At 36.4% G+C, this 25,039-nt stretch overlaps 1 protein-coding gene across 16 annotated transcripts in view; it reads left to right on the top strand.

The window, feature by feature from the left end:
- Window positions 1-25,039, top strand: part of MLLT10 (MLLT10 histone lysine methyltransferase DOT1L cofactor) — a 257,846-nt gene that overhangs the window by 193,918 nt on the left and 38,889 nt on the right. For 9 of the 16 annotated variants that reach the window (XM_046678439.1, XM_046678438.1, XM_046678444.1 and 6 more), the window contains 3 exons: window positions 2,422-2,466; window positions 3,330-3,362; window positions 14,219-14,266. The exons of 2 other annotated variants lie outside the window; for them this stretch is intronic. In XM_046678439.1, the coding sequence (XP_046534395.1) occupies window positions 2,422-2,466; window positions 3,330-3,362; window positions 14,219-14,266 (126 nt within the window). The remainder of the gene's footprint in view (window positions 1-2,421; window positions 2,467-3,329; window positions 3,363-14,218; window positions 14,267-25,039) is intronic. 5 more of the 16 variants (XM_046678441.1, XM_046678449.1, XM_046678443.1 and 2 more) reach the window with 3 other exon arrangements.

The following is a 25,039-nucleotide window of genomic DNA, read 5'->3' as shown; positions in this document are numbered from 1 at the left end:
AAAGGTTGTAAGTTTTGGCTTATAGATTATGTTAAGCTTTTGATTGAATTCTTTCCTACGTATATTCTTTTGAGCTCTTAACCAGTAGGCACCCAGTCTGTTGAAACATTCACAATTAGTAGTATAGCATTGGGAGAGTTGACATGCTGTATTTGTCCTTTTCCTTTTTCCAATTTATCTAAACCACATTATGAGAGTTTATGATTTACTAAAGTAAAAGGTAACATTTTTTTTCATAAATTAACATCTTGTTTTGTCTGAGTAAAATCTGGTATTTATTAAATGATAAGGAGTTGATGGTTTCGCATTAACTTCTTTGGGCGTGCTGTGTCCTTTCAAAGTATATGGTTCCTTGTTTTTTAAAATCTTAGTCTCTAGTTCTTTAATATAATGCTGCCATACCTTTCTAAGTTAAGATACTTGAAATCTTTTCATTGATGGAACTCTTTAGTGGTGGTAAATATTACAAAAGGAGATTCTGGAAAGGCACTGCTTTGGTTGTGATCCTATGTACTTAGTCTTAAAGTATTTAAGATTTTATGGAGGTGATTTATTAATATGAATAGATCACTTCAAGAGAAATTTGTCCTAGCTTCTACTGAAATATGAAGGTTATGAAAGCTTAACTTGAGCCCATATAACTATGAAAGGGTTCTTGTTAAACATATCCCTATTTATGTCACATCTGCTTAGGTTGGTAAAATGACACTGAGAAGTCTTTCCCTGGTAAATATTTTAATTAGGAATAGACTCATTTTATAGACAAATAAGGGAACCATAAAGATACAAATATTAATCCAATTAACTCACAGGAGTAGAGTACGTAATAAAATATTGTAGACCAAGGAATAGATACATTTATTGAGCATAATTCAAACTACCTTAATGATTCAGGTTCATGATTTTATATATATTGATTTTCTTGAGTCATAAATGAAAATTGTATAGGATATTGGATACTGTTAAGACCAGGAGGGCATACCTTGGAATTTGCTTTCTTAGAAAATTCCCTGATTTTGTTTTGTTCTTTGATGCTTTGAAAATTTGTTGGCCCTGTACCATGGCTGTCTTTCTACAAAAGTACTAGATCAAAGGCTAGAATAGCCATATTCAATTTTTTTTCCCCATTGAGAAAATCCTTCAGCTGTTATGAGTGTCCTTTGATTATTTTTCAGTACCATTCCAAACAGCTCCCATGTCTCTATAATGTACCATGTGATCCCTTCAGTAGCGTTCACTCTCTTTTTAAATCTCACTTGTATTGGATTTGTTAATGAAGCATTAAGGTGGCAAATTCTTCCACCATGTCTCATTTTCAGTGTCATCTGGAAAGGACTTACACCAAACTGGTCTAAATGTTTGACTTTTTAAACAGTATCTAATGTGAAGTTCTTTTAACATTATGATGATTGAAAGTGAGTGCTGGCTTGCTCTACCTTACTTTCTTTCTTTTTATTTCAAGTATTCAGAGTGGGCCCCTGATTAGGCTCGACTTCTGAGCTACGTATGTGGGTAGATGTGTGAATGATGGTTGCCTGGAAGGCTCTGTTGTACATATGGCTCCTAGAGGTCATGTTTTTGGTTAAGTAAGACCCAGAGAATTACTAGATATCCCTCCTTTAAAAAAATTTGGCCAACAGTGTTAGCCGCCAGGGAATACCAGTTGTTTCCAGGATTAGCAGGCCAAGTCCTTTGAGTCACAGCCTTAGTCCTGATTTATCAATCATTTTTTCTTTTAGAATGTCATACAGAAATGTATTTCCCATTTTCTGAGAAGGTTTTGCTCTTAGCAGTGTTTTATTGCCTCATGTCCCTCTCTGCTTGTTCTCTACATTTGGGTGAAATAAAAGAGTAAGAATAATGGCTTATTCATTCATTATCATCATCAAAAATGAAAAGGACAGGAAAGTAAGCTGAGTTGAGTTTAGTGAGTTGTATACTGTTATATAAGTCATGATGGATTTCGCCTCAGATAGAAACTAGATAATTTTCATACTTAAATTGTAATTTCTAATTGATCACAGCATTCAAATGTTTTTGGTAAACCATTCTCATCTAATGAATTATATAAAACACGTTAGTTTATCACTGTAGTTGTCTAACTGTACGTTAGTGAATCCATTTATTCTTTGACACTTGTTATGCAGATTCATTTTTAAGCCCTATGTCTTTTCCTCATTCTTTGCACACACATACATTCCTGCACAATCCTGTTAAGATTTATGAGAATTCCATTACCTTTAGTCCTCCTACCCCGCAAGTCCCGATTACTGGCTTATGATTTCTGTTACCACAGTTCTATTTACCCTTCTTAGCTAGACTTTTAGGTGAATGTTCTCCTGTTTTTCTGGCCTGTTTCTTTTTCTACCCTAAGCCGCTAGCAACTTCTTTGCTGATTTCCTTTCTCCTCCCTCCCAACAGAAATTTCCATGCAGTATCGGCATGATGGAGCTTGTCCAACAACTAGTAAGTTGTCGAACTGGGTTGGTAACCCAGGCTTTTTGACTCCTACTCTAGTGCTTTTTCTCGTATATTATGCCACCTCTGAACCTTTAAATTTTAATTTTCCAAAATGCAGTTGGTTCTTACTTGAATAGGTTTCTTTCTCCTACAAAGATATCTTGCTGCTTTGTCCTGTCTTTAGGATCCATATTACAGTCAAATTGTGACCAAATTTTAATTATTATTGACCTTTTAATATGATGCTTCCATTGCAGAATTGTGACTTCCATTCCCCAATGAAGTAATGTTTTCAATATTTTGGTTTCCACTAATCTTATTGTTAATAGAATTTCTCAATATTTGTATTTGGCATTAAGTGGCTTTCTTGGCTAGACCTCTACATATGTTGACACTATTATACTGAAGTCTAGGAAATGAAAATGTTTGATTGGGTTAGATGATAAAAGGAGGTTTACTTTATAGTGAATACTGTGGAGTGTGACCAAAGGTGGATTTACCTATATAGAATTGCATCCTATATATACTTGCTTTTAGCAAGAAAGACATTACATAGTTAGACTACTAAACATCTTCTTTAAAGTGATTATACATATGTATTTGTTTTTAAGGCAATATGTCATCATTATAACAATATATTTAGCATATTACTTAAATTTAGTAGGTAATATATTGGCAAATGAAATACAATATTTTGAAATTTATACCATGTAAAAATGGAGCTAAGCTTGCAGTTTTAATGATTCAAATAATGATACATGATGGACTTAGTGAGATTTTATTATACTGTTTTCAGTCTGTGCCTATGTATTTCTTTTGTGTGTTTGAGAATGATCTTAACCTGAAGTCCTTTTTTCCTTACTTAAAAGCTTTCTCAGAGTTGCTGAATGCAATACACAATGGTAAGTTTTATTAGAATCTTCTCTGGTGGTTCATTTATCACAAAGGTTGCCTTTTATAGAGAATCCCGATTGAAAGCGTGCATGTTCTATTGATGAGATGAAATCCAGCTCTGCAGTGAGTCAATTGTTCAGCACCTTGGTGAAAACTTTTTGTAGATTGCCTACAGGAGAATAGGTCAATATAGTTCATCAGTTTGGCTTTTATTGCCTCCTTGTAAAGCAAAATGATAATAGTGTTGTTCTAACTTTCGGAAAGTCTTTTCTCTTTTGCAAATAGATTTTCCAGTTCTTTTGAGCTCTCTGTTGCCAGTGCAGTTAGTAATTGGTACATACATCAAGAATTTGATGCTCCTTCCAGAATTTAGAATGTGAATTTTATTTTTAGGACTTTTTAATAAATGTGTAGAATACTTTTATTATTTTACCCCTTTATTCCATATAGTGAATAAATGGAAGATAGGCTTTTTCAATTATGTCTAATTTGGGGCCAGGTTTTTACAGGGGAGTTGTAGCTTCTGTGTCAGGGTTCTGAAATCAGGATATAAGGCAAAGGCCATCATTTTTTCATTTTTGCAGTGTAATTATAATGAAAGTCATTATAATTTTGCAAAAATGTTTGCGAGTTTCTTCAGTTTCTGAGAACCTTCCTTAATCCTATGATGTTCAAAAAAGCTCTTTTGAATCTAGTATTATCTTTGTTGATTTTCTTTTTCAGTTATTAACTGACGTAACTCTTACTTGTTCAAGACTGTTTATATGATTCCAAGCAGTTTTACAACACATTTTCATTAACTTTATGAAGTCATGCATATTTTGCTAATGTAGTTTAATTTGCAGTCGATTTGTATTGTGTTTGGATTGTATTGTCAGATGTTTACAAATTTACAGCCAGCAAGAGATTAATAGGCATGATGAGCGCGCATAGATACTCGTTTTGATTTGAGAGTAGGGGTGGTCGGGATGGGAAACCCATTTTATCAGTGGTCATTTTATTAATGAGTACATTTATTTGTAACTCTTGCTTCCCTATGTAATCTGGAACTGCAGAGTCTTAGATAATCAATACTCCAGATAGCAGGGAACTCTTGAACATTAGGTATGTAGAGGAAAAGGGATTGGAAGCATTCTTGAGAATAAACCGAACATGTTACCATTCTTTGATAGGGGACTATTAAAACTGAGGAGGTTTAACATCTTTTTCAGTTTGCATAGGTAAATTTAGACTTGCTCTTGAATTTTAGAATATTAGAATTTGGATGCATGCTGAAAGGTTTTATATTTGGGGCAAAAAGGAAAGTAGATATCTTGGAGACCAGTTGTGAATGAACTGCCACATAAATCCTTTGCCGTTATTAACTGACAAAGTACTGAGTGGTATTAATTTAGTGGGACAATCGTTTTGTTTCTTTCTATGGGCGAGTGAAATCAGTGTCATGAGATTAACGTAATGAACACAGATTTTCTTTAATATGTTGGGTTTTACAAGATTGTGTTTGAGAGAGAACTCTAGTCACATAGTATAGAGAAACAAAATAAGTAATGAACTTCGTGTATTTTTTTCTTTCTTTTTTTCACCAGTTATTTTATAGCTGGAAGTTGGTACCTTTTGACCCCCTTCACTCATTTCATGCTCCCCATCCCCATCTCAGGCAGCCATCGATTTGTGCTCTATATTCATGATAACCTTGGGGTGGTTTTTTTTTTAAGGTTCACACGTAAGTGAGATCATATAGTATTTGTCTTTTTCTGTCTAACATGTCACTTAGCATAATGCCCTCAAGGTCCATCCATGTTGTTGTAAATGGCAAGATTTATTTCTTTTAAAGTCTGAATAATATTCTATTTAGCATGCACGTGTTTGTGTATGTATGCATTTTCTTTTCATTCATCCATTGATGAACATTTAAGTTGTTTATATATCTTGGCTATTGTAAATAGTGCTGCAGTGAACATGGGGGTGCATATATCTTTTCAAATTAGTGATATTGTTTTTTTCAGATAAATACCCAGAAGTGGAATTGCTGGATCATATGGTAGTTTTATTTTTAATTTGTTGGGGAACCTCTGTGCTGTTTTCTATAGTGGCTGCACCAATATACATTCCCACTAAGAATGTACAGGGTTCCCTTTTCTCCACATCCTCACCAACACTTGTTAATTTTTGTCTTTTTTGGTAATAGTCATTCTAACAGATGTGAGGTGATATCTCGTCATTTTGATTTGCATTTCCCTGATTAGCGACTTTGAGCACCTGTTGGCCATCTGTATGTCTTTTCAAAATATTTTTTCAGATCCTCTGCCCATTTTTTGATCAGTTTTTTTTTTGCTCTTGAGTTGTATGAGTTCTTTGTATATTTTGGAGATTAACCCCTTGTCAGATGTATGATTTGTAATTATTTTCTCCCGGTTGGTGGGTTGTCTTTTCATTTTGTTGATAGTTTCCTTTGCCTTGCAGAAGCTTTTTAGTCTGATGTAGTCCCATTTGTGTATTTTGTCTTTTGTTTCCCTTGCCTTAGTAGACATAGTATTCGAAAAGATGCTGCTAAGACCCATGTCAAAGAGTGTATTGCCTATATTTTTTTCTAGGAGTTTTATGGTTTCAGGTCTTACATTCAAGACTTCAATCCATTTTGAGTTAATTTTTGTGTAGGGTGCAAGTAGTGGTCTACTTTCATTCTTTTGCATGTGGCTGTCCGGTTTTCCCAACACCATTTATTGATGAGATTTTCCTCTCTCCATTGTATGTTCTTGGCTCCTTTGTCGAAGATTAGCTGTCCAGAGATGTGTGGTTTTTATTTGTGGGCTTTCAGTTCTGTTCCATTGATCTGTGTGTCTTTTTTTGTGCCAGTACCATGCTGTTTTGATTACTGTGGCTTTGTAGTATATTTTGAAGTCAGGGTTTGTGATGCCTCCAGCTTTGTTGTTTTTTCTCAAGATTGCTTTCGCTTTTCGAGGTTTTTTATTGTTCCATATAAATTTTGGGATTCTTTGTTCTATTTCTGTGAAGAATGTCATTGGGATTCTGATTGGAATTGCATTGAATCTGTAGATCACTTTAGGTAATATGGACATTTTAACTATGTTTATTCTTCCAATCCATGAGCATGGAATATCTTTCTATTTCTTTATATCTTTGATTTCTTTCAATAATGTCTTGTAGTTTCCATTGTATAGATCTTTCACCTCCTTGGTTAAGTTTATTCCTAGGTATTTTATTCTTTTTGATGTAGTTGTAAATGAAATTGTGTTCTTAATTTCTCTTCCTCATAGTTTGTTATTAGTGTATAGAAATACAGCAGATTTTTTATATTGATTTTGTATCCTTCAATTGTACTGAATTTATTAGTCTAACAGTGTTTTGGTGGAGTTGTTAGGGTTTTCTGTAGATAATATCATGTCATCTGCAAATAGTGACAGTTTTACTTCTTCCTTCCCAATTTGGATGCCTCTTATTTGTTTTTCTTGCCTAATTTCTCTGGATTTATGTTTTTAATTGCAAAGACAAGTATAGGATTGGCCCTAGTGAAGTGATATTTAGCCTGTGGAGGGTTGAGGGAGAGTTGCTTGGACTTAGTTGGAAAAATTCATATATTTGTATTTTCTCTTTTTTCCCCCAAATGTTAGCTTTTCTTAAAAATTGTTGTAAAATTCACATCATATAAAATTTACCATTTTAACCTTTTTTTTTTCTTGAGGAAGATTTGCCCTGAGCTAACATCTGTTGCCAATCTTCCTTTCTTTGCTTGAGGAAGATTCTCCCAGAGCTAACATCCATGCCAATCTTCCTGTATTTTGTATTTGGGTCGCTGCTCAGCATGGCTGCCGATGAGTGGTGTAGGCCCATTCCCGGGATCTGAACCCCAGGCCACTAAAGCAGAGTACACTGAACTGAACCACAAGGCCATGGGGCCTGCCCCCATTTTACCCATTTTTAAAGGTATAGTTCAGTAGTGTTAAATACATTCACATTATTGTACAACCAGTCTCCAGAATTTTTTCATCTTACAAAGCTGAAACTCTGTAATCAACAGTAACTCCCCATTTTCCCTTCCCCCAGCCTCTGGCAACCAACTTTCTACTTTCTGTTTGTGTGAATTTGACTACTCTAGATACCTTATATGAGTAGAACCATATAGTATTTGTCTTTTTGTGACTGGCTTATTTTGCTTAGCATAATGTTCTCAAGGTTCATCATGTTACAGCATGTGTCAGAATTTCCCTCCTGTTTAAGGCTAATACTCCATTGTATGTATATATCATTTTGTTTATCCATTTTTCTCTTGAGAGACGCTTGAGTTGTTTCCACTTTTTGGCTGTTGTGAACAAGCTGCTTTGAACATGGATGTGCCAATATCTGTTCGAATCTCCATTTTACCGCTAAAGTGCAATTGCTGCATCATATTGTATTTCTGTTTTTAATTTTTGAGGAAATACCATACTATTTTCTGGAGTGGATGCACCATTTTGCATTCCCACCAACAGTGTACAAGGGCTCCAAGTTCTCCACATCCTTGTCAACACTTACTGTTTTTTGTTGTGTTGTTTTGATAGTAACTATCCTAATGGGTGTGAGGTGTCAATGTTAGCTTTTAAATTTTTTCTTCTTCATTATATTGAGCATAAAACAGTAAAAAGCTTGAGACTTGTCACTGGGGGAGAAAGGAAAAAGAAGAATTTATAGTTCGTCTTGTTCTCCTATATTTGTTTCCTATGGTTGCTGTAAAACATTATCACAAATTTAAAGCAATATGGGTTAGAAGTCTGACATGGACCTCACTGGATTAAAATCAAGATGTTGGCAGGGTTTGTTCCTTTTTCGAGGCTCTAGGGGAGAATCTATTTCTTTACTGTTTCCAGCTTCTAGAGGCTGCCCACTTTCCTTGCCTTCTGGCCCCCATCCTCCATCTTGAAAGTCAGCAGTGTTGGGTGGAGTCCCTCTCACGCTCTCATCTGACTGGTTCTCAGATCAAAGTTTGTGAGGACTCTGATGATTAGATTGGGCCCACCCAGTCAGTCCAGGATAATCTCTCCGTCTCAAGGTCCATAATTTAAACTCATTTGTGTAGTCCCTTGTGCCATTTAACATAACGTATTCACAGGTTCTGGGCATTAAGGCATGGCCATCTTTTGGGGTGGTAGAGGCAGCAGCACTATTCTGCCTACAATATATGCTCACAATCTTTCTAACTGCCTTACTTCTAGAAGGAATTAGTTAAATCATTTCCAGGGTTTAGGTTTTTTTTAGCACATGCATTTATTGAATAATTTTGGCTTTAGCACCTTTTTTGTTAACTTTTCTGCCTTAAATTACTAATGACTAATTCTGGTCAGCAGGGTTTCATCTTACATGATTTCGTTGCAGAGAAATTCTTGGCTGCTCCGTTTTGAAGCTTTTTGTATTCCACTACAACATTCTCCTCTTCCTTGTTTTTAAGTTATAAAATATTTCAGATTTATAGAAGAGTACAGAGACTAATACAGACATCATGAATTCATTACAGATTTAACACCTGTTAATATTTTGCCATATTTTCATAGATCCTTTTCCAAATTTTATATGAAATATTTGATATATTAAAAGCAGTATGTATAAGTTATATAGCACACACCAATAAAACAAGCACTCAGGAACCTACCACCAAATAGGAGAAATAGAACATTACTAGCACTGTTGAATCTAGTGCGTGCTCTTCACTATTGCATTCCCCAAAGGGTAACTACTATCCTAAATTTTATCATTCCGTTACTGTAACTGTTTTGCATGCATGCATGTATTCATGTGTAAAACTACACTCCATTATCCCATTTTCTTTCTTTTCCAGAGTAAATGGTTCTTGTTCTCCAGTATCTCATTATTGCTTTTTTGCCCAAATTTTTTAATGAGATAAAATTCACACAGTTACCGTTTTAACCATTTAAAAGTGTACAATTCAGAGGTTTTTAATATATTCACAGTGTTCTGCAACTGTCACCATTATCTAATTCCAGAACATTGTCATCAACCCAAAAAGAAATCATATACATCCCAATCCACCACCCGCCCCGCCCCCTGCAACCCCCTGACCCTGGCAATCACTAATCTACTTTCTGTCTCTATGGATTTACCTATTTTGGACATTTCATATAGAGGGAGTCATACAATAGGTGGCCTTTTGTGTCTGGTTTCTTTTACTTAGCATGATGTTTTCCATGTTTAAGCCTAAGGTTTATCCATGTTGTATCGTGTATGAGTCCTTCATTCTTTTTTAAGGCTGAGTAATATTCATCGAATGGATATACCATGTTTTGTTTATCCATTCATCAGTTGAGGGACATTTAGGTTGTTTCCATTTCTTGGCTAGTATGAATATTGCTGCTATGAACATTCATGTACAAGTTTTTTTGTGAACATACTTTATTTGTCTTGGGTATATATTTAGGAGTAGACTTGCTGGGTCATATGGTAACTCTATATTCAGCTTTTTGAAGAACTGCCAAACTGTTTTTCACAGTAGCTGTAATATTTTACGTTTCCATTAGCAACATATGAGGGTTCTACTTTCCCCACATCCTCAGCAAGACTTTTATTTTCTGTTTTTTTTAAATCATAGCCATCTAGGCTTGAAGTGGTATCTCACTGTGGTTTTGATTTACGTTTTTCTACTAACTGACCACATTAGCATCTTTTGATGTTTTTATGGGCCATTTGCATATCTTCTTTGAAGAAATATCTATATCTTCTTGAGTCGGTTTTTGTAGTTTGTTTCTAAGAATTTGCCCATTTCATCTGCATTTCTTAATTTGTTGGTATACAATTATTCACTGTATTCTCTTGATAATTTATTTTGATAAGGTGGGTAGTACTGTCCCCTTTCATTCCTGATTTTAATAATTTGAGTCTTCTCTCCTTTTTTCTTTGTCAGTCTAGCTGAGGATTTGTCAATTTTGTTCATCTTTTAAACCAACTTTTCATTTCATTTATTTTCTTTATAGTTTCCCTGTTCCTTTATTATATTTCTACTCTGTTTATTATTTCCTTCCTTGTGCTTGCTTTGGGTTTACGTTGCTCTTGGAAGGTTAGATTATTGTTTTTAGATCTTTTTCTTTCAAGGTAGGCTTTTACAGCTATAAATTTCTGAGAGTATGTCAGCATCTTTTATGATTTCTTTGAGTACTCCTTACTTATTTTATTCCAGTATCCTCTTCTCTACTTTTTTACTTCTCCTCCCATGTATATTCCCTTGGAAAATACCTTGTACACGCCTACAGCTTTAACTATCATCTTTACTCATTAGGTTCCAAAATCCATGCCTCCAGTGTAGAACTTTCCTTTGAATTCAAGACCCACTTCCAACAACCTAATAACTTCAGTTCTTATATATTCCCACTCTAAGCCTGCTTCTTCTCTTGTGTTCCTTATCTCTGTATGATCTTAACCACTTGAACCAGTTATGTTAGGGAGTTAAACTAAACTCTTCCCTCTCCTTTTCTTGGTCATCATATGTTTTTTAAAGGTTTTTCCTATTATTCATCACACTAACTTGTCTTTCCTTTGTGTTTCCCCTGCCACCGCTTGAGTGATCCTACGTGACTTGTCACATGAACTCTTTCAAGCAACCTCCTAACCTTTATTCCATTATCCACTTCCTTCTCTAGGTGCTGCTAGAATCACTGGTCTATTTAAAAGTGCAAATCAGACATGTCACTGTCTTACTTAAATCTTTTAAGAATTTTCTGGTATTTATGGGATAAAATTCATGTTCCTTAGGATGACATAGGCAGTTTTTCATAATCTGGCACTTAGCTGACTCTTCAGTCTCATCTCTTCTCCTCTCCAACTTTATGCTGCATCAGTATAATCTACTTGTAGTTCCCTGGTATACGTATTCTCTGCGGAATCAATGATTTAGACTTTGGTTATGTCTGCTGGTGTGACCTTCCTTCTTTCTTTATCTAGTGAAAAATAGAATTTAAAACTAACTGTAGTTTTATCTCCTGCAAAGTTTTTTCTGACATCTTTTGATAGAATTATTCTCTCTCTTTTTAAAAAATATTCCTGGGTTCGTGTATGGGTGTTCTCATAGTTTCTTCACTCTATCTCTACTGCTCCTCCAGACAATTGTTTTTGCTTCTGTGATCTATAGCTTAGTCATACTTGTCTTACATTTGCGAAACTTTTAAAAAAAGATCTCTTCCAATTGACAGTTGAGAGTTAAAGCCTGGATTATTTTAATTATTTACTCTAGAGCATCTGATCTGTTTCAAAGTGTTTTCTTCTTTAGGACTTTATAAAATTAAAATTCATTATTTCATTGAGACTTATTTTGAAAAACTAATAAAAGTATAAGGACCAAGAACTTATTGTGTGTTAATAGTCATAGATGCTGAGTTTTAAGTATACATCTCAGTTTGATGTTTTTCTGAGAGGATCTTTGGACTTAATGGTAGTTGTTCTTGTGGGTGTGTGTAGAATATTGCATAAACTTTGAAATTGGTGTTTTCCAATAAGGAAATAAGAATATCATCAATACAAAGAAAAATAATTTTAGGAAAACACTTCACCAATCTGACAAAACAAATTAGGGCCAGTGGGATGAATTTTATGTGACCAGGGAAATTTAGGAAACTTAAGAGTTGAAGAAATAACATTAAAATTATTGTCCCAACAAAGGAAAAAGAAAACAGAACAGGTAAGAAGATAAAATGTAAAATTCTTTTAGTAAATTTTGGAAAATTTAAGGTAATCTGGAACGGCAAAATAGTCATTTGAATATTTTAAAGAACAATATAGGGGTGTAAACTTAGATGGCCATGAAGTGTGTTGCATTTCATACTATTTGGTTTTCTAGTGGTACCTTGAAACGAGCTAACTTGACTAAGAAAATTTAGATTTCATGATATTACTAAACTGTAAGTGTAACTTCTCTGTTTCATTTAGTAGGTATATTTAAAATTCTTATAATAATGATAAAACAAATAATATGTTTACAAGGATTACGGTTTAATTTCATAGTCCATTTGACAACTAGCATATCATCAGCCTGGTTTTCATAGTCCTATTTCAGGTATGATTTTGTTCTAGTGCTTTCTAGGTTGTTTAATAATTTATTTACAAGTTATTCTTCCTCACTAGACTATAAACTCATTTAGGGTAGGGTTTGGGTTTTATTCATCTTTATTTCATCAGTATTTATTTTTTTTGAGGATGACTGCCCCTGAGCTAACATCCATGCCCATCTTCCTCTACTTTATACCTGGGACGCCTACCACAGCATGGCGTGCCAATTGGTGCCATGTCCACACCCGGGATCTGAACCGGCAAACCCCGGGCCGCCAAAGCAGAACGTGTGCACTTAACTGCTGCACCACTGGGCCAGCCCCAGTTTCATTAGTATTTAGCTCATCATCTAATAGACTCTCCATAAATGTTGAATGAATAAACTGTTGTCAGTCGGTACGCAGTCCTTGAATAGGTTTCAAGTATTCTTGGTAATACGTTCATTTTCTTCGGGAATTAAACTTTGCATTAAGCAATCTTTTTTCTGTCAGAGTAGTAACTTGATTCTTTGCTGTAGTAATGAAGTTGCTGCATTTGTTTGTCTTGGCAATTCTCACTTTTAATATAATTTTGAAATAGTAGATTAAAGTAGTTAAAGAGCTTAGATCTATTTTCACAGCAGTATGTTGCTAATTGATTTCTGTGCCCCATTTACTATGCTTTTAAATTCCCTTTAATTATGGTGCTTATACTTTGTCACGACCACGCTCATTAAACAAATCTCATTTGATGGCGGAGGCAAAGTAATGTCAACCAATTATTCATAGATATCTGCTATAGGATTGAGAGTAAGTATGAATGCCAGTTGATTTTAGGGATGAAAATTCTCCTTCAAGAATAGGATCCTACTTTCGTTTGTCAGAGTAGCTTCCTAGGAAACCAGATCTTGTTCTTCACATGTGTCCCCATTTCATTTCAGGAAAGTGTTAAGAAGGTAATGCTCTAAGAACAGAGATGAGTAATTCTCAGGCATAACAGTTCCACAGTCTCCCTGCTAATCATTGGAGATTGACTACATGTAAAGAGATACTACTGATGGGAGGAGTTGGTGCTGTAAACAGCGATCTAGGTTATTCTAGGTCTAATTTCTTTTAATCAGAATAGATTTTTTTTCTTCTTACCTGATTACTTGATGTGTTCTTTAGTTTTAGACAGTAAATTGTTACATCCTAGGATACAGCAAATGCTGCTGTTTGTTCTGGTGTTCATTCCCGTGTGAGAAGGAATTTGACTAATACTGTACAGCCTTGCCAAGTAGTATAAGACACATAACTGTAGATAAGGCAGAGTTTTTTCCATTTCAAAGCATCTAAGCTGCTTTGTCTCTTGGATCACTGTAAGTTCCTGGAAGATAGGCTTCAAAGACTCTTAAGTGAAAGCACAGAAGAAGAACGTTAGCATTTGGTTGGTGAGTCAGCCACAGGGGAGAAAAAGCAATTTTGAGTATGCATGTTAACTACTACAAAGCAAAATGAGTTTGTAAGTGTCTCATTGAAACTGCAAGAGAGACAGAACCTGGAAAGTTCCTATTGAGTGGAAGAATTAGTGTAAATGGAAATGAATTTATAAAAATTGCTTTTAAATTAATTAAATGGTAATGTCGTTGATAATTCCTTTATTTAGAGTGCTGCTGCTTTTTATTTTAGTGAAAAGAAATAAATTTATGATGACTTTTAAAATTTCCATAGTTTTATTTGGACTTTAACCCTACTGATTTTTTCTTCCTCCATAATGTCTTAAGTTCCTCAACTCGTTTATCATGGTAGTTTTTAGGAACTGGTTATTAAGAATTCAAAATTAAAGTTTGTCTTTTCTTTAGACAGAGATGACAATTCTACACTAACAAAGCAGGAACTTAAATTCATAGGTATGTATGTACTGAATTCAAGCATGGTTCTAAAGGTAACAGTGTTAAATTAATCACTAATATGCTTAGAAACCTTCCCATATAAAGCGTTATTAGAGATCTGTGTCACAAAAATGATAACTGAAAGGAATTGTCCATAATCTTGAATGGTTAGTGGGATAAACTATGTTATTGTGTTCTTATTGTTGTACTTGTTTTGATTTGTCATATTGCTTAAGTCATGGTAGGATGGGTTTTAGGATTCCTAAAACTACTTACTTGTCAGGGTCTAGATGCCTAGGTCTTTTAAGACCATTTTGTACATCTGTGAACCTTCTTTCTCACTGAGGGAAATAAGAATCTGAGATCATATTCTGTGATGTATAATAATTCTCTTAATTCTACAATGTACCCCTCAAATACTCCAGGGCCAGCTGAGAGTGAGCATGTGTATTCTGAATCCACTACTCTTAACCAACTAATGTATGCATCTACTCCACCCCTTTTGCTCTCCTAAAACCTCAGTTTCACATATTAATAAAATTAATCTTGCAGGCCATAAGTATCTGCAATATGGAACTTTCCTTCTCAGGAGTGTCTTAGCTTTTTTTTATCTGACAAGTATATATTGACTTCTTTCTGTATCTAAGATCCTGGTTAGTTGCTTTGGGGAAATATGTGTATATATTGCAAATGGATGGTGCCTTTAGGGAACATAAAATCTAAAAGGAAGAGAAATATGTATATAAATAACAATTTCAAGATACATAGTTATAACTTATTTAGTGATCTACAGTACAGTAAGAGTTCAAGGTCAGGGAAAATTGCTTTCAGCTGAGGGAATGAGATGTCCAGAGAATGTAACATTTTACCTGATGCTTAAAGAAGGTGTAGAGTTTAGCTGTTTGGAGATAGGGATCAGGGCTAGACTCCCAGTCCCAGGAATACAAATAGCACAAGCAGTGGCACGCAAATGAGAATACACAGGCTGTGTAAAGTGATGGTGATATTGATATTTGATATGAAATATATGAAAAATAACAGCCTTAGATATTAGGCCAGCGAGTTGAAAGTAGTTGGTGTTTGAATTGGGAGAAAAGATAAAACCTGTTCTTTAAAAAGGTTCATCTGGCTGTAGCATGTAAGAAGATTGAAAGGAGGTAATGCTGAAACAGAGAAACCAATTAGATTTTTGTGATAATCTAGCCAAATGTATTGAGGGCCCGAATGAAGATAATGGAAGTCAGACTGATGGGACATAAATTACCCAAGAAGAACTGGTAGTAATTGTCAATGAATTGAATGGCAGTAGCTGGGGGTGGATGGATATTCATTTACCAACAAGATATTTAGGTTGAGATGTTTAGCATGCAAATGAGTGGATGAGATTAGAGTTTAGGAATGGAGGAGAATTAGAAATCGTCTATACCATATAGGAAAAAATAACTGAAACTGTGAGATTGGTCCTGGCTGAGAAATATTGATAGAGAAGACAAAGAAAGAGCTTCGATCAGGTTTATTTTAAGGTAGGAAAGTCTTAATAGGTGGAAAGGAAGATTCTAGAAAGGTAAAGTATTAAGATGCAAGAGAGGAATATTTGATGGACCAAAGAATCTGGACAGATGGGAAGAGATCAAATGAACAAGTAGAAAAATTCAACTTGAAGGAAGACAGAGGGATAGCTGTGGAAACATTCAGTATAAAACAAAACAAACAATTGTTTTAAAAATCTTCATAATTTTGGATTAATGAATGTTTCAATTAGTGGACATATTAAAAATACAATTCCCCCCAAAAGAAATTATTACTACTTTGGGTTATGAGTAATGACTTGAATGTGTTTACAAAAGTGTTTTCTTTGTAGTGTACTTCAGAATAATGTTTAATGATTACATAAGAATAATAATGACATCTACATATGTAAAGATTATGCTTCTGAGCTACAGTTTTCGTTTGTAATTCTCAGTGTCTCTTGAGAAGTTATCTCCTCTCCTCTTGTATTCTTTGTCAAGACTGTATCTGTCTGTCTCTCATCCTATTCTCTGCCTACTCTAGGCAGAACTGACTCAGTCACCCAGTAGTACCTTCTAAATATTTTTTTCTAATTAATTTGAAGCTTCTCAGACATGAATTTTATTTCTAATTTCTTTATTATTTTCAAAATCCATCTTCTTCATGGCTATGAGTTGGATCAGATCTTTATCATCTCTTTCACAGATTATAAATTAGCCTCCTTTTGGTTTTGTCAGTATACCTAGAGTTGATCAGGTGGGCTGACTCAAGCCACTATCTCAGAAATAAAGGTAGAGAAGAATGTTATTTAATCATTTATGATAAAAACGTAACTGTCAAGAGTGCCGAATATTCTTGTCTAATTCTTCCTTAAAGTAATCTTGGGAAAACGAATTATAATTGGGAAGTTGCTTGCGTAGTGACTCTGACATCAGAATAAAGAAAGTTAGTTAGAACATGTTTAAAGGTTATCACCATCATGATAACATTCTTTTTCTCTCTGTATAATGCAGTTAACTGCTTTGCAGATTCCTTTCACATTAATTTCTAGTCATGTGTTTGCAGAAACTATGTCCCAATCATCTTGATTAAACCTGGAGTTATAGACCATGTCTTATGGTGAGCTATTTCTATAGATGGCTGATATTATTTGTTTTACATTCAGAGGGTCATTTTATTTCAGAATCTCTGGATATATGTATGCCTCTATTCCTGACAGAATAATATATTTATATAATAAATATCTAGGTGTTTAGAATTATACTCCTCAGACTTTTCTCCATCATGCTTGTAATATTAGGAGCAAATAATATTTTCATTCAAAAAGTGTATTAGGAAGCTTATATTGAAAGTTGTTTCTGGGTGTGTCAAGATTTAGGAGACCAAAAATCTTTAATCCATGTTGGCAGTAATAGAAAATCTGATTTTCTACCCAGATCAGTCCTAAAGGAACTATGGAGAGAAAACAAATCAATGTAATAAACATATAAAAGACATGAGGGAAGATGATAATAATTTGAAAAAAAGAAAATATTAAAAAGACACAAGTAGAAATTTTAGATGTGGGCAACTGTAATAGTCGAAGTGAAGAATGCAGTAAATGGGATAAAGAACACAATGAATACAGCTAAGGAACAAATTAATGAGTAGATCAGATTAAGGAAATCTCTAGAAAGAAGGGGAGGACCAAGACTCTATATGTATGTATATTAAAAAAATCTACATAATACGAGGGATAGAAGTAGAATCCAGATACTCAAACCCCAGAAAGGGAGAGAGAAAAATGGAGAGGAGGAAATCATCTGAAGAAATAATGGAGGTAAACTTCCTTAAGAAAAGATGAGAGAGGGTCTGGCCCTGTGGCCGAGTGGGAGTGGTTGAGTTCGTGCGCTCCACTGCAGGCGGCCCAGTGTTTTGTTGGTTCGAGTCCTGGGCACGGACATGGCACCACTCATCAAGCCATGCTGAGGCGGCATCCCACATATCACAACTAGAAGGACCCACAACAAAGAATACACAACTGTGTATCAGGGGGCTTTGGGGAGAAAAAGGAGGAAAAAAATAAAATCTTAAAAAAATGAGAGATCTTAGATTGAAACTGCCCATAGGCTGCCAAAGAAAAAAAGAGTGAAGGGAAATCCTCATCTGGACACATTATAGAGAAATTTTAAAATATCAAAGACAGAGAATTCTAAAACATGGACTGTTAACATGAAGTGCTTTTTAGGGAGAGATCTAAAAGGACTAAATAGAAGTGATTTCTGTCCTAAGAAAATGGGACAGCATATGAAAAGGCTAGACTTACAGAGACATTTATCATAGCAAAAAATAGGAATACTGTGAATGTAAAAATTACACTCATATTTCTTGTAGCATCTCCTGAATTTAATTATCAAGTGATATTTAAGAAGCTGTTGACTTGCAAATAGCCAGTTTTTTCTTCAGCAAAAATGGGTTTATTAGGAATGAACAAAGAAATGCAATTTGGAGTCTGCAACTCTGGCAAGCCATGTGCAAGTCCTCCAGCAGCAAGGGAGGAGAAAGTCTTTTATAGAGAAGAGAGAGAGTTGGGAGGGCTATTGTAAACAAAGAATCCATTGGGGGAATTGAGAGTTTGATGTGTAGTGGCTTGTTATTGGCTGAATTGTGACAGTCTGTCATTGGCTGAGCTTCTTGCCAGTCAAAAAGAGGAAGTCTTTCCTTTTTCTTCTTGGATCTGTTGTCAACAAAGGGCATGATAACACTGCCTTTTGGCCTCCTGACTCCAATTTAATGAGGTTTCTGTTTATTAATTTGACATTCACCCCTTGTGATCAAGATCTTTTCTCTGAAAGCATTGTTGATCAAGAGTCAGGTTTTTCTGGTTTCAGCAGCTTTTTGTCCCTTGATCCCAGGAAGGACTTTTCCTCAGTGTCGTGTTGGAGGTAAAATGTACAGATTGGAAACCTATTGAGGCCACATTTGAGTAACAGGAGGAGTAGGAGGGAGAACTCTTGGGCATTTTTATTTCCTAAAGTCCTTATATTACCAAGATCATATGCATGGGAGATCATCTGAAGCATATGTCATCAAAGGTTTGGAAGATGAACTTCCGACAGGCCTGGTCTAGACATCTTGGGAAACCTCTCTCCTCAGACGTCATCTGCTGCAATTCTGGGAAATCTTTACTTTCAAGTCACCAGATGGTGTGCAGGTCCAGTCCGGGTTTGGTGCTTTCTTTAGGTGTGTCACGTGAATGCATGGGTCTATTCTCTGGAGTTTTGCAGCACAAGGGTTAGTTAATAGACGCTGATATGGGCCTTTCCAGTGAGGCTGAAGGGACTCCTTCTGGAGGTGTCTTTTCTAGGATGAAAGAGATTTTCTAGACGAAATCTCCAGGCTGCAAAGTGTGATGTTTAAGGTCTTTGTCTCCCTGAAGTGCACTATGAAAAGATTGCTCTATCAAAACAAGGTTATTTTTAATAGAAGTAATTAGGCCTTGGCAATATTGGAGTATATCTCTTTTTATCAGCTGTGGGTCAAAAGAGGCAGGAGCCAAGTGCATCAGGCATCCTGTGAATATCTCAAAGGGTGAGAGTTTATGAGTTCCAAAGAGGGTGGATCTGAGATTTAAAAGGACCAAGGGCAGTGCTTTTGGCCAAGGTATTTGGAGGGTCTCTACAAATTTTGCCACTTGGCTCTTAATAATGCCATTAGTGTGTTCAACTAAACCAAAGGATTGAGGGTGGAAAGCACAGTGAAAGTGTTATAAAGTGGGCCAAACACTGCAGACTTGTCGTACCTGACCAGTAAAATGAGTTCTTGATTACTGTGAAGCTTAAGCAGAGTTCCCCAGGTAGGGACAGTCCTTTCCAAAAGGACCTTAGCAACAGAAGAGGCATTAGCCTGTCTGCAAGGAAAGGCTTCAATCCAGTGAAAAAGCATGGAAACCATAGCTAAAGCATGTTTATATCCATGAGATGGAAAGTTGTATGAAATCCATTTGCCAAATCTCGAATGGCCCTTTAGGTAGTTTAAAATGTTCAGGAGCAGTATCAACAGGCTTGCCTGGATTGTATTTTGAACAAGTGGGACAAGTGAAGTAGGCCTTGTTAATGTTTTACCACCAATATTGATTCATGAATGCTATCATTTTGTCGGTAGGCCAGTGGTTTAATGCGTGTACAGTGTTAGGAGTGGAAATTTTAGAGTCTCTTCTAAGACTGGGTTGTTATTTGGTCCGAACCAGAGCTTTGTGTTTTTATCAAACCAACAATTATTGAAGTTCCAATCTTGTATTTTCCTTTTCTGAAGCCAATTGTTGGGCTTCTCTCGTCAGTTTTTCTGAGTTACCATTTAGGGAACTATCCCTTTGGACCAGGCCAGAGGTTTGGCTGTTGTTGGTTCCTTTAAGGGCTACATTTCTTGCGTAAATACCAGTAAGGTGATTTCCTTTAGCTTCTAGAGAGTCAAGTCTAGAATGCCCCGGGATCTTATTAATAGCTAAAGCAGCAGGTAAAAGTATAGTATCCAATAATTCCTGAACATAGGGGCCATTTGAAATTTTATTTCTGCTGGAAGTAAGGAAGCCATGTTGTTTCCACAATGTTCCAACATCATGAGCCACTCTGAAAGCATATCTGCTATCAGTATAAATATTGGCAGCTTTGTCCTTGGCTAAAGTGCAAGCCCATATAAGAGCATATAATTCAGCCTGTTGGGCCAAAGTAGCCATAGTTAAATGTACTGCCTCAACAATATCAAAAGGAGTTGCAATAGCATACTCAGCACAACATTTGTCATTGTCACCTTTTAAATAAGAACCATCAGTAAACCATGAGAAGTCGAGGTTACCTGAAGGAGTTTCCTGCACATCATCACGAGGAGTCAGGAGGTGATCTGTCAGTGTAAAGCAGTCTTAAGGGACTTACTTCATTGGTAACAGAGGGAAGAAGAGTAGCAGGGTTAAGGTTAGTACAATGTAAAAGAGTTGTGAGGAGGTGTTAACAAAGGATTCCATAGGAGGTGAGGTGGCTGGATGAAAGAACCTTGAGTGTGATGAAAATTCAGGAGGGCTTCTACTGCATGAGGTACAAAAATGCTTAAAGGGGATCCCACGGTGATTTTCATGGTGGCCTTAACCAAAAGGGCAGTGGCAAGTCCCTGTGTTTTGGGGTGAGTACCCTAAGGGCGTTCCCTTCCTTTTCCACAATGTTGGCAATAACCAACTAGCCCGAGAAAACCTGGCAGTTGGCACTTAGTTTGGGGTTTTGGAAAGTTTATGACACCAGGAGGCCTGTCTGGATCTAGGCTGAAGGCGCTTAAAGCATTTAAATTTGTAAGTCTCTCTTCTAATGTCCTGGCTCTTTACAATAATAACGGAAATTCGGAGGTTTTGGGTTTCATTTAGGGGGTCTTTGTTTGCTGGAGTTGAAGATTAAGAATTTTAGCAGCCTTTCTTTTAGGTGACTCATCTAGAGTGTGAGAGAGTTGGTTTGCCAGGTTAACTAAATGTGAGGTGGACATAGTTTCCCATTTCATCCTGATCCTTTTTACTAGAAGGGAAAGGTCCTGTTAATAAACATATAGTTAAAAGCTACCGGGGTGGAATCAGCATCTGAAGGAAGCCCAGAATTTTCTTTAAAAACAATCTGAAGTCAATTGTAATAGTCATAAACAGGTTCATCAGGTTTTTGTGTACCAGCCTGAATTTTGTTCGAGTAAACAGGTTTTGGGGAAGCCCTAGGAATTGCCTGATTACGTCATCTAGTGATTGTCGAAGCCTGATCATAACACCGTGTCAACGGGTTGATCTCCTGCTTGTAATTCTAGTGACCTTTTGGAATTTTCCCAGTGAGCAGTTTTCATCCAATGCTGGACCTGGCCATCACTGACAAGCATTTGAACTAGCTGATATAAGTCAGAGAAACCATGTAGATAATTTCGAATGACTAATTAAATTCCTCAGCAAATCTCTGGGAATCTGCAGTTTGGGAAAATTTTTGACTATGGCTCTCAGTTCAGCTTTAGTCCAGAGAGTATAAGAAGTTAAGGGTTTAGCCTCTGGGTCTTCAGAAGGCTTAATTTTAAAGGGACAGGTTCTGATAGGTTCAGAGCAAGAGGGAGTGGGGAGAGATTCAGGGAGAAGGGGAAGTTTGCCGAGAGTGTTCGTATGGGGGAACTGAGAGGACAGAGGAGATGTAGACAGTAGAGAAGAGAAGGAGGGCGATACAGGGAGCCTGAGACAGACCAAGGAAGAGGAGCAAGATGGTGATGGAGGGAGAGGATCATGAGGCTTCAGAAGCCATTTTATCTTTAATCATTTGTTTGCCTCAGTTAATCTTAAAATTTTATTTTGCAAAGAGGCAGTTTTAGACTCCTGATAATGTTTGGAAGCCTTAAAATACCAATCAAAATAGGTGTTCCATTCAGTTTGGAAAATTACAGAGGTATGGTTGTCCAATTGGTTTTAAGAAAAGTAAGTTTGGGGAGTTCAAAAGTTCCTCATAATGGCTATTGACACTCTAAATTAGTTTTGGTTAAATCGGTCCGTTTAGTTAGAAATGCGCATGAGGAATAACCTTGGTTTTCAAACATAAAATTGGCCAGGGCCCCTGTGGGAGGGGCACCTTCAAAATATTTAGATAACTGAGCTCCCATTTCTTAGAGGTTTTTTTTTCTAGAGCAGAAGAATAATTTTGAAGCAGCTTAAACAGCTTGTAACTCAAATAGCTTCAACAGCTCAGATAGCCTGCAGGCTTGATACTAGCCTGTCCCAGTAGAAGAGTCCAATTTTATTAAGATGGACCGAGGGTCAAATCAACACAGTTTCAAGGAAGAATACAGTTCAAAGAATAGTCTGGTTCCCAAGGGAATCAAACTGAAGGTTGATCAACACAGTTCTTAAGGGACAGTCTGCTCCCAAGGGAGTCAGGCTGAAGGCTGGACTGGCATGGTTCAATGAACAGTCTGAAAGTCGGACTGAAGGCTCACCAGTTTCAGTACAAACAGTCCGGTTCTGAAAGGAATTGGACCAACAGCTGGCGCAGTTCAAAGGAACAGCCTGAATCAGAGAGTGAGGCCAAAGTGTCACTGGGTACTCTGAGACAAACAAGACCATAACCAGCAAAAGTACGAAGCCGTAAAGTAGATACAAAGCCTGGAGAGCCTCAAATACAAAGAGGGTGGAAGTTCGGGTCCAGGAGAAAGACTCACCCTCTAACCCCAGGGTCGCAAGAGAAGCAGTGAGCTCAGTGGACTCTCTTGTGGGTGCCATACTTGTTCGCTCACCAGCCCCGGAGTCACTGGGGTCATCTCTGTATACCCATATGGGCCACCAAAATGTTGGCCTTAAACAAATAGTTATTTCTCCATTGAAGATGGGTTTACTTGGAATCAGCAAAGAATCGCCATTGGGGATCTGCAACCATGGTGAGCCAGGTGCAAATCCCCCAGCAGCAAGAGACGAGAAACACTTTTATAGAGGAGAAGAGGATGTTGGGAAGGCTATTGTGAACAGAGTCCATGGGAGGAATTGAGAGTTCAGTGTGTGGTGGCTTTTCATTGGCTAAATTGTGACAGTCTCTCATTGGCTGAGCTTCTTCCCCGTCAAGAAGAAGTCTTCTTCCTGTTGGGCTCTGCCCTCTACATAGGGCATGAGAGCTCCCCCTTGTGGCCTCCTGACTCTAATTTAAGGAGGTTTCTGTTTATTAATTTAACAAAGCTTACCTAGCAACTTGGAAATATATCCGTGATGTATTTTCCCAGACACCAAACCCAGAACAACAAGTTTTATATATATTATGCATAAGGTAATATATACACGGCAAAGGACTGTCGGTTTCTTGTTATTTGCTTCTTGTTTTTATGGTGCTCAGATTCTAGTTGGAAGACTCAGAAATATAAATGAATAATTACAGAGTAAAATGTTAGACAGAATTATTCTAGTAGTTATGTTAAAATTATGTTTGAGAGTAGAGTTTTTTTTGTATTCATTTTCTAAAATTGAATCTGGTCCTTTTATGTTATTTAAATTATAGAAAACTTTTAATGAAGAATGACAAATTGTTTTAATAGCTGCCACAGCTAATAAGATTATGTTCTTCATTTTAATTGGCAATTTTTTTTCTTACTGAGCCTTCCTTTTAACTTCCTTAAGGTAAAGAAATAGGAAAAAAAACACTGTATAGAGCACTTCATGATGTTTCTCATCTAGCCTTATGATTGATACTAATTTAGATGTGTCTCATCTTTTCTTAGTTGGAGTACTCTCCCTCATTACCCTGACCACCTATATTTTTATACTTCATGTGAGCTAAGTGTTTCTAGAGAAAAAAATCATGCCATGTACAAATTCATATCATCATAGATTCATGAGACCAGCCTCGACTGACATTTAAACTGCTTGGCAATGTTACTACATGTCTCTAGGAAACTCTCTTACTCTTTGCCATGATTGTTTAATTTTTAACTCTTCTTTCCCTTTCCCCATCCCCAGTATATTAGATGTCTTTGTCTCTTACTCCCGGAAAAAACTTCATCTTCTCATCCCCTAATTCTGCAGCCTGCTTGATTTGTGTCCATCCTCTTTTTCTTCTCTCCAGTTCTACGTGCAAAGGCTAATCCTTACTTATGCTCTGGATCTCATCCTTTTATGCTCTCTCAGAGACGTTGTCATTGTAGTTTCCTCTTCCTCTCTTTGCCATCTACATCTAAACATGCTCTAGTATCTCTCCTTTTGTAAAAAGCCAAAAAGACCCAAACTCTCTTTTAATCTCGTGTTCCTATTTCTGTGCCTACCCCTCAAACTGTTCTACTCATTTAAGATGTTTTCTTTGTCTTTGGCATTATGTCTAGATGTGACTTTTTTTCTTGGGACTTTGTGTGTACTTGTTTATTGAGAGAATTCATGACTTTCATTGATTCTGGACACAGTCATAGCCGTTATGTTTTAAAAGATCGGTTTTTCCTACTCTTTCTATTCTGCAGGAATTTTTGTTAGACATATTTGTATTTTGATTCTGTCCTTCACCTCTCTTTTATAATTTCCATTTATTAATCTCTATGCTGTAGCTGGGTAATTTGTTACAGTCTTTTTTGTTCATCATTTCTTTATATTTATTGTTTGACTTGACTACTGAGTAAAGAATTAAAAAGATTTCTTTCCTTCTTCTTCCCAAAGCCCCCCAGTACATAGTTGTATATTTTAGTTGTGGGTCCTTCCAGTTGTGGCATGTGGGGTGCCGCCTCAGCGTGGCCTGATGAGCAGTGCTAGGTCTGCGCCCAGGATCCGAACCGGCGAAA

The sequence above is a fragment of the Equus quagga genome, chromosome 12, assembly GCF_021613505.1.
Source record: "Equus quagga isolate Etosha38 chromosome 12, UCLA_HA_Equagga_1.0, whole genome shotgun sequence".
Lineage (NCBI taxonomy): Eukaryota > Metazoa > Chordata > Mammalia > Perissodactyla > Equidae > Equus > Equus quagga.
The sequence above is the reverse complement of the archived record's forward strand: the minus strand, read 5'-3'. Positions and strand labels throughout refer to the sequence as shown.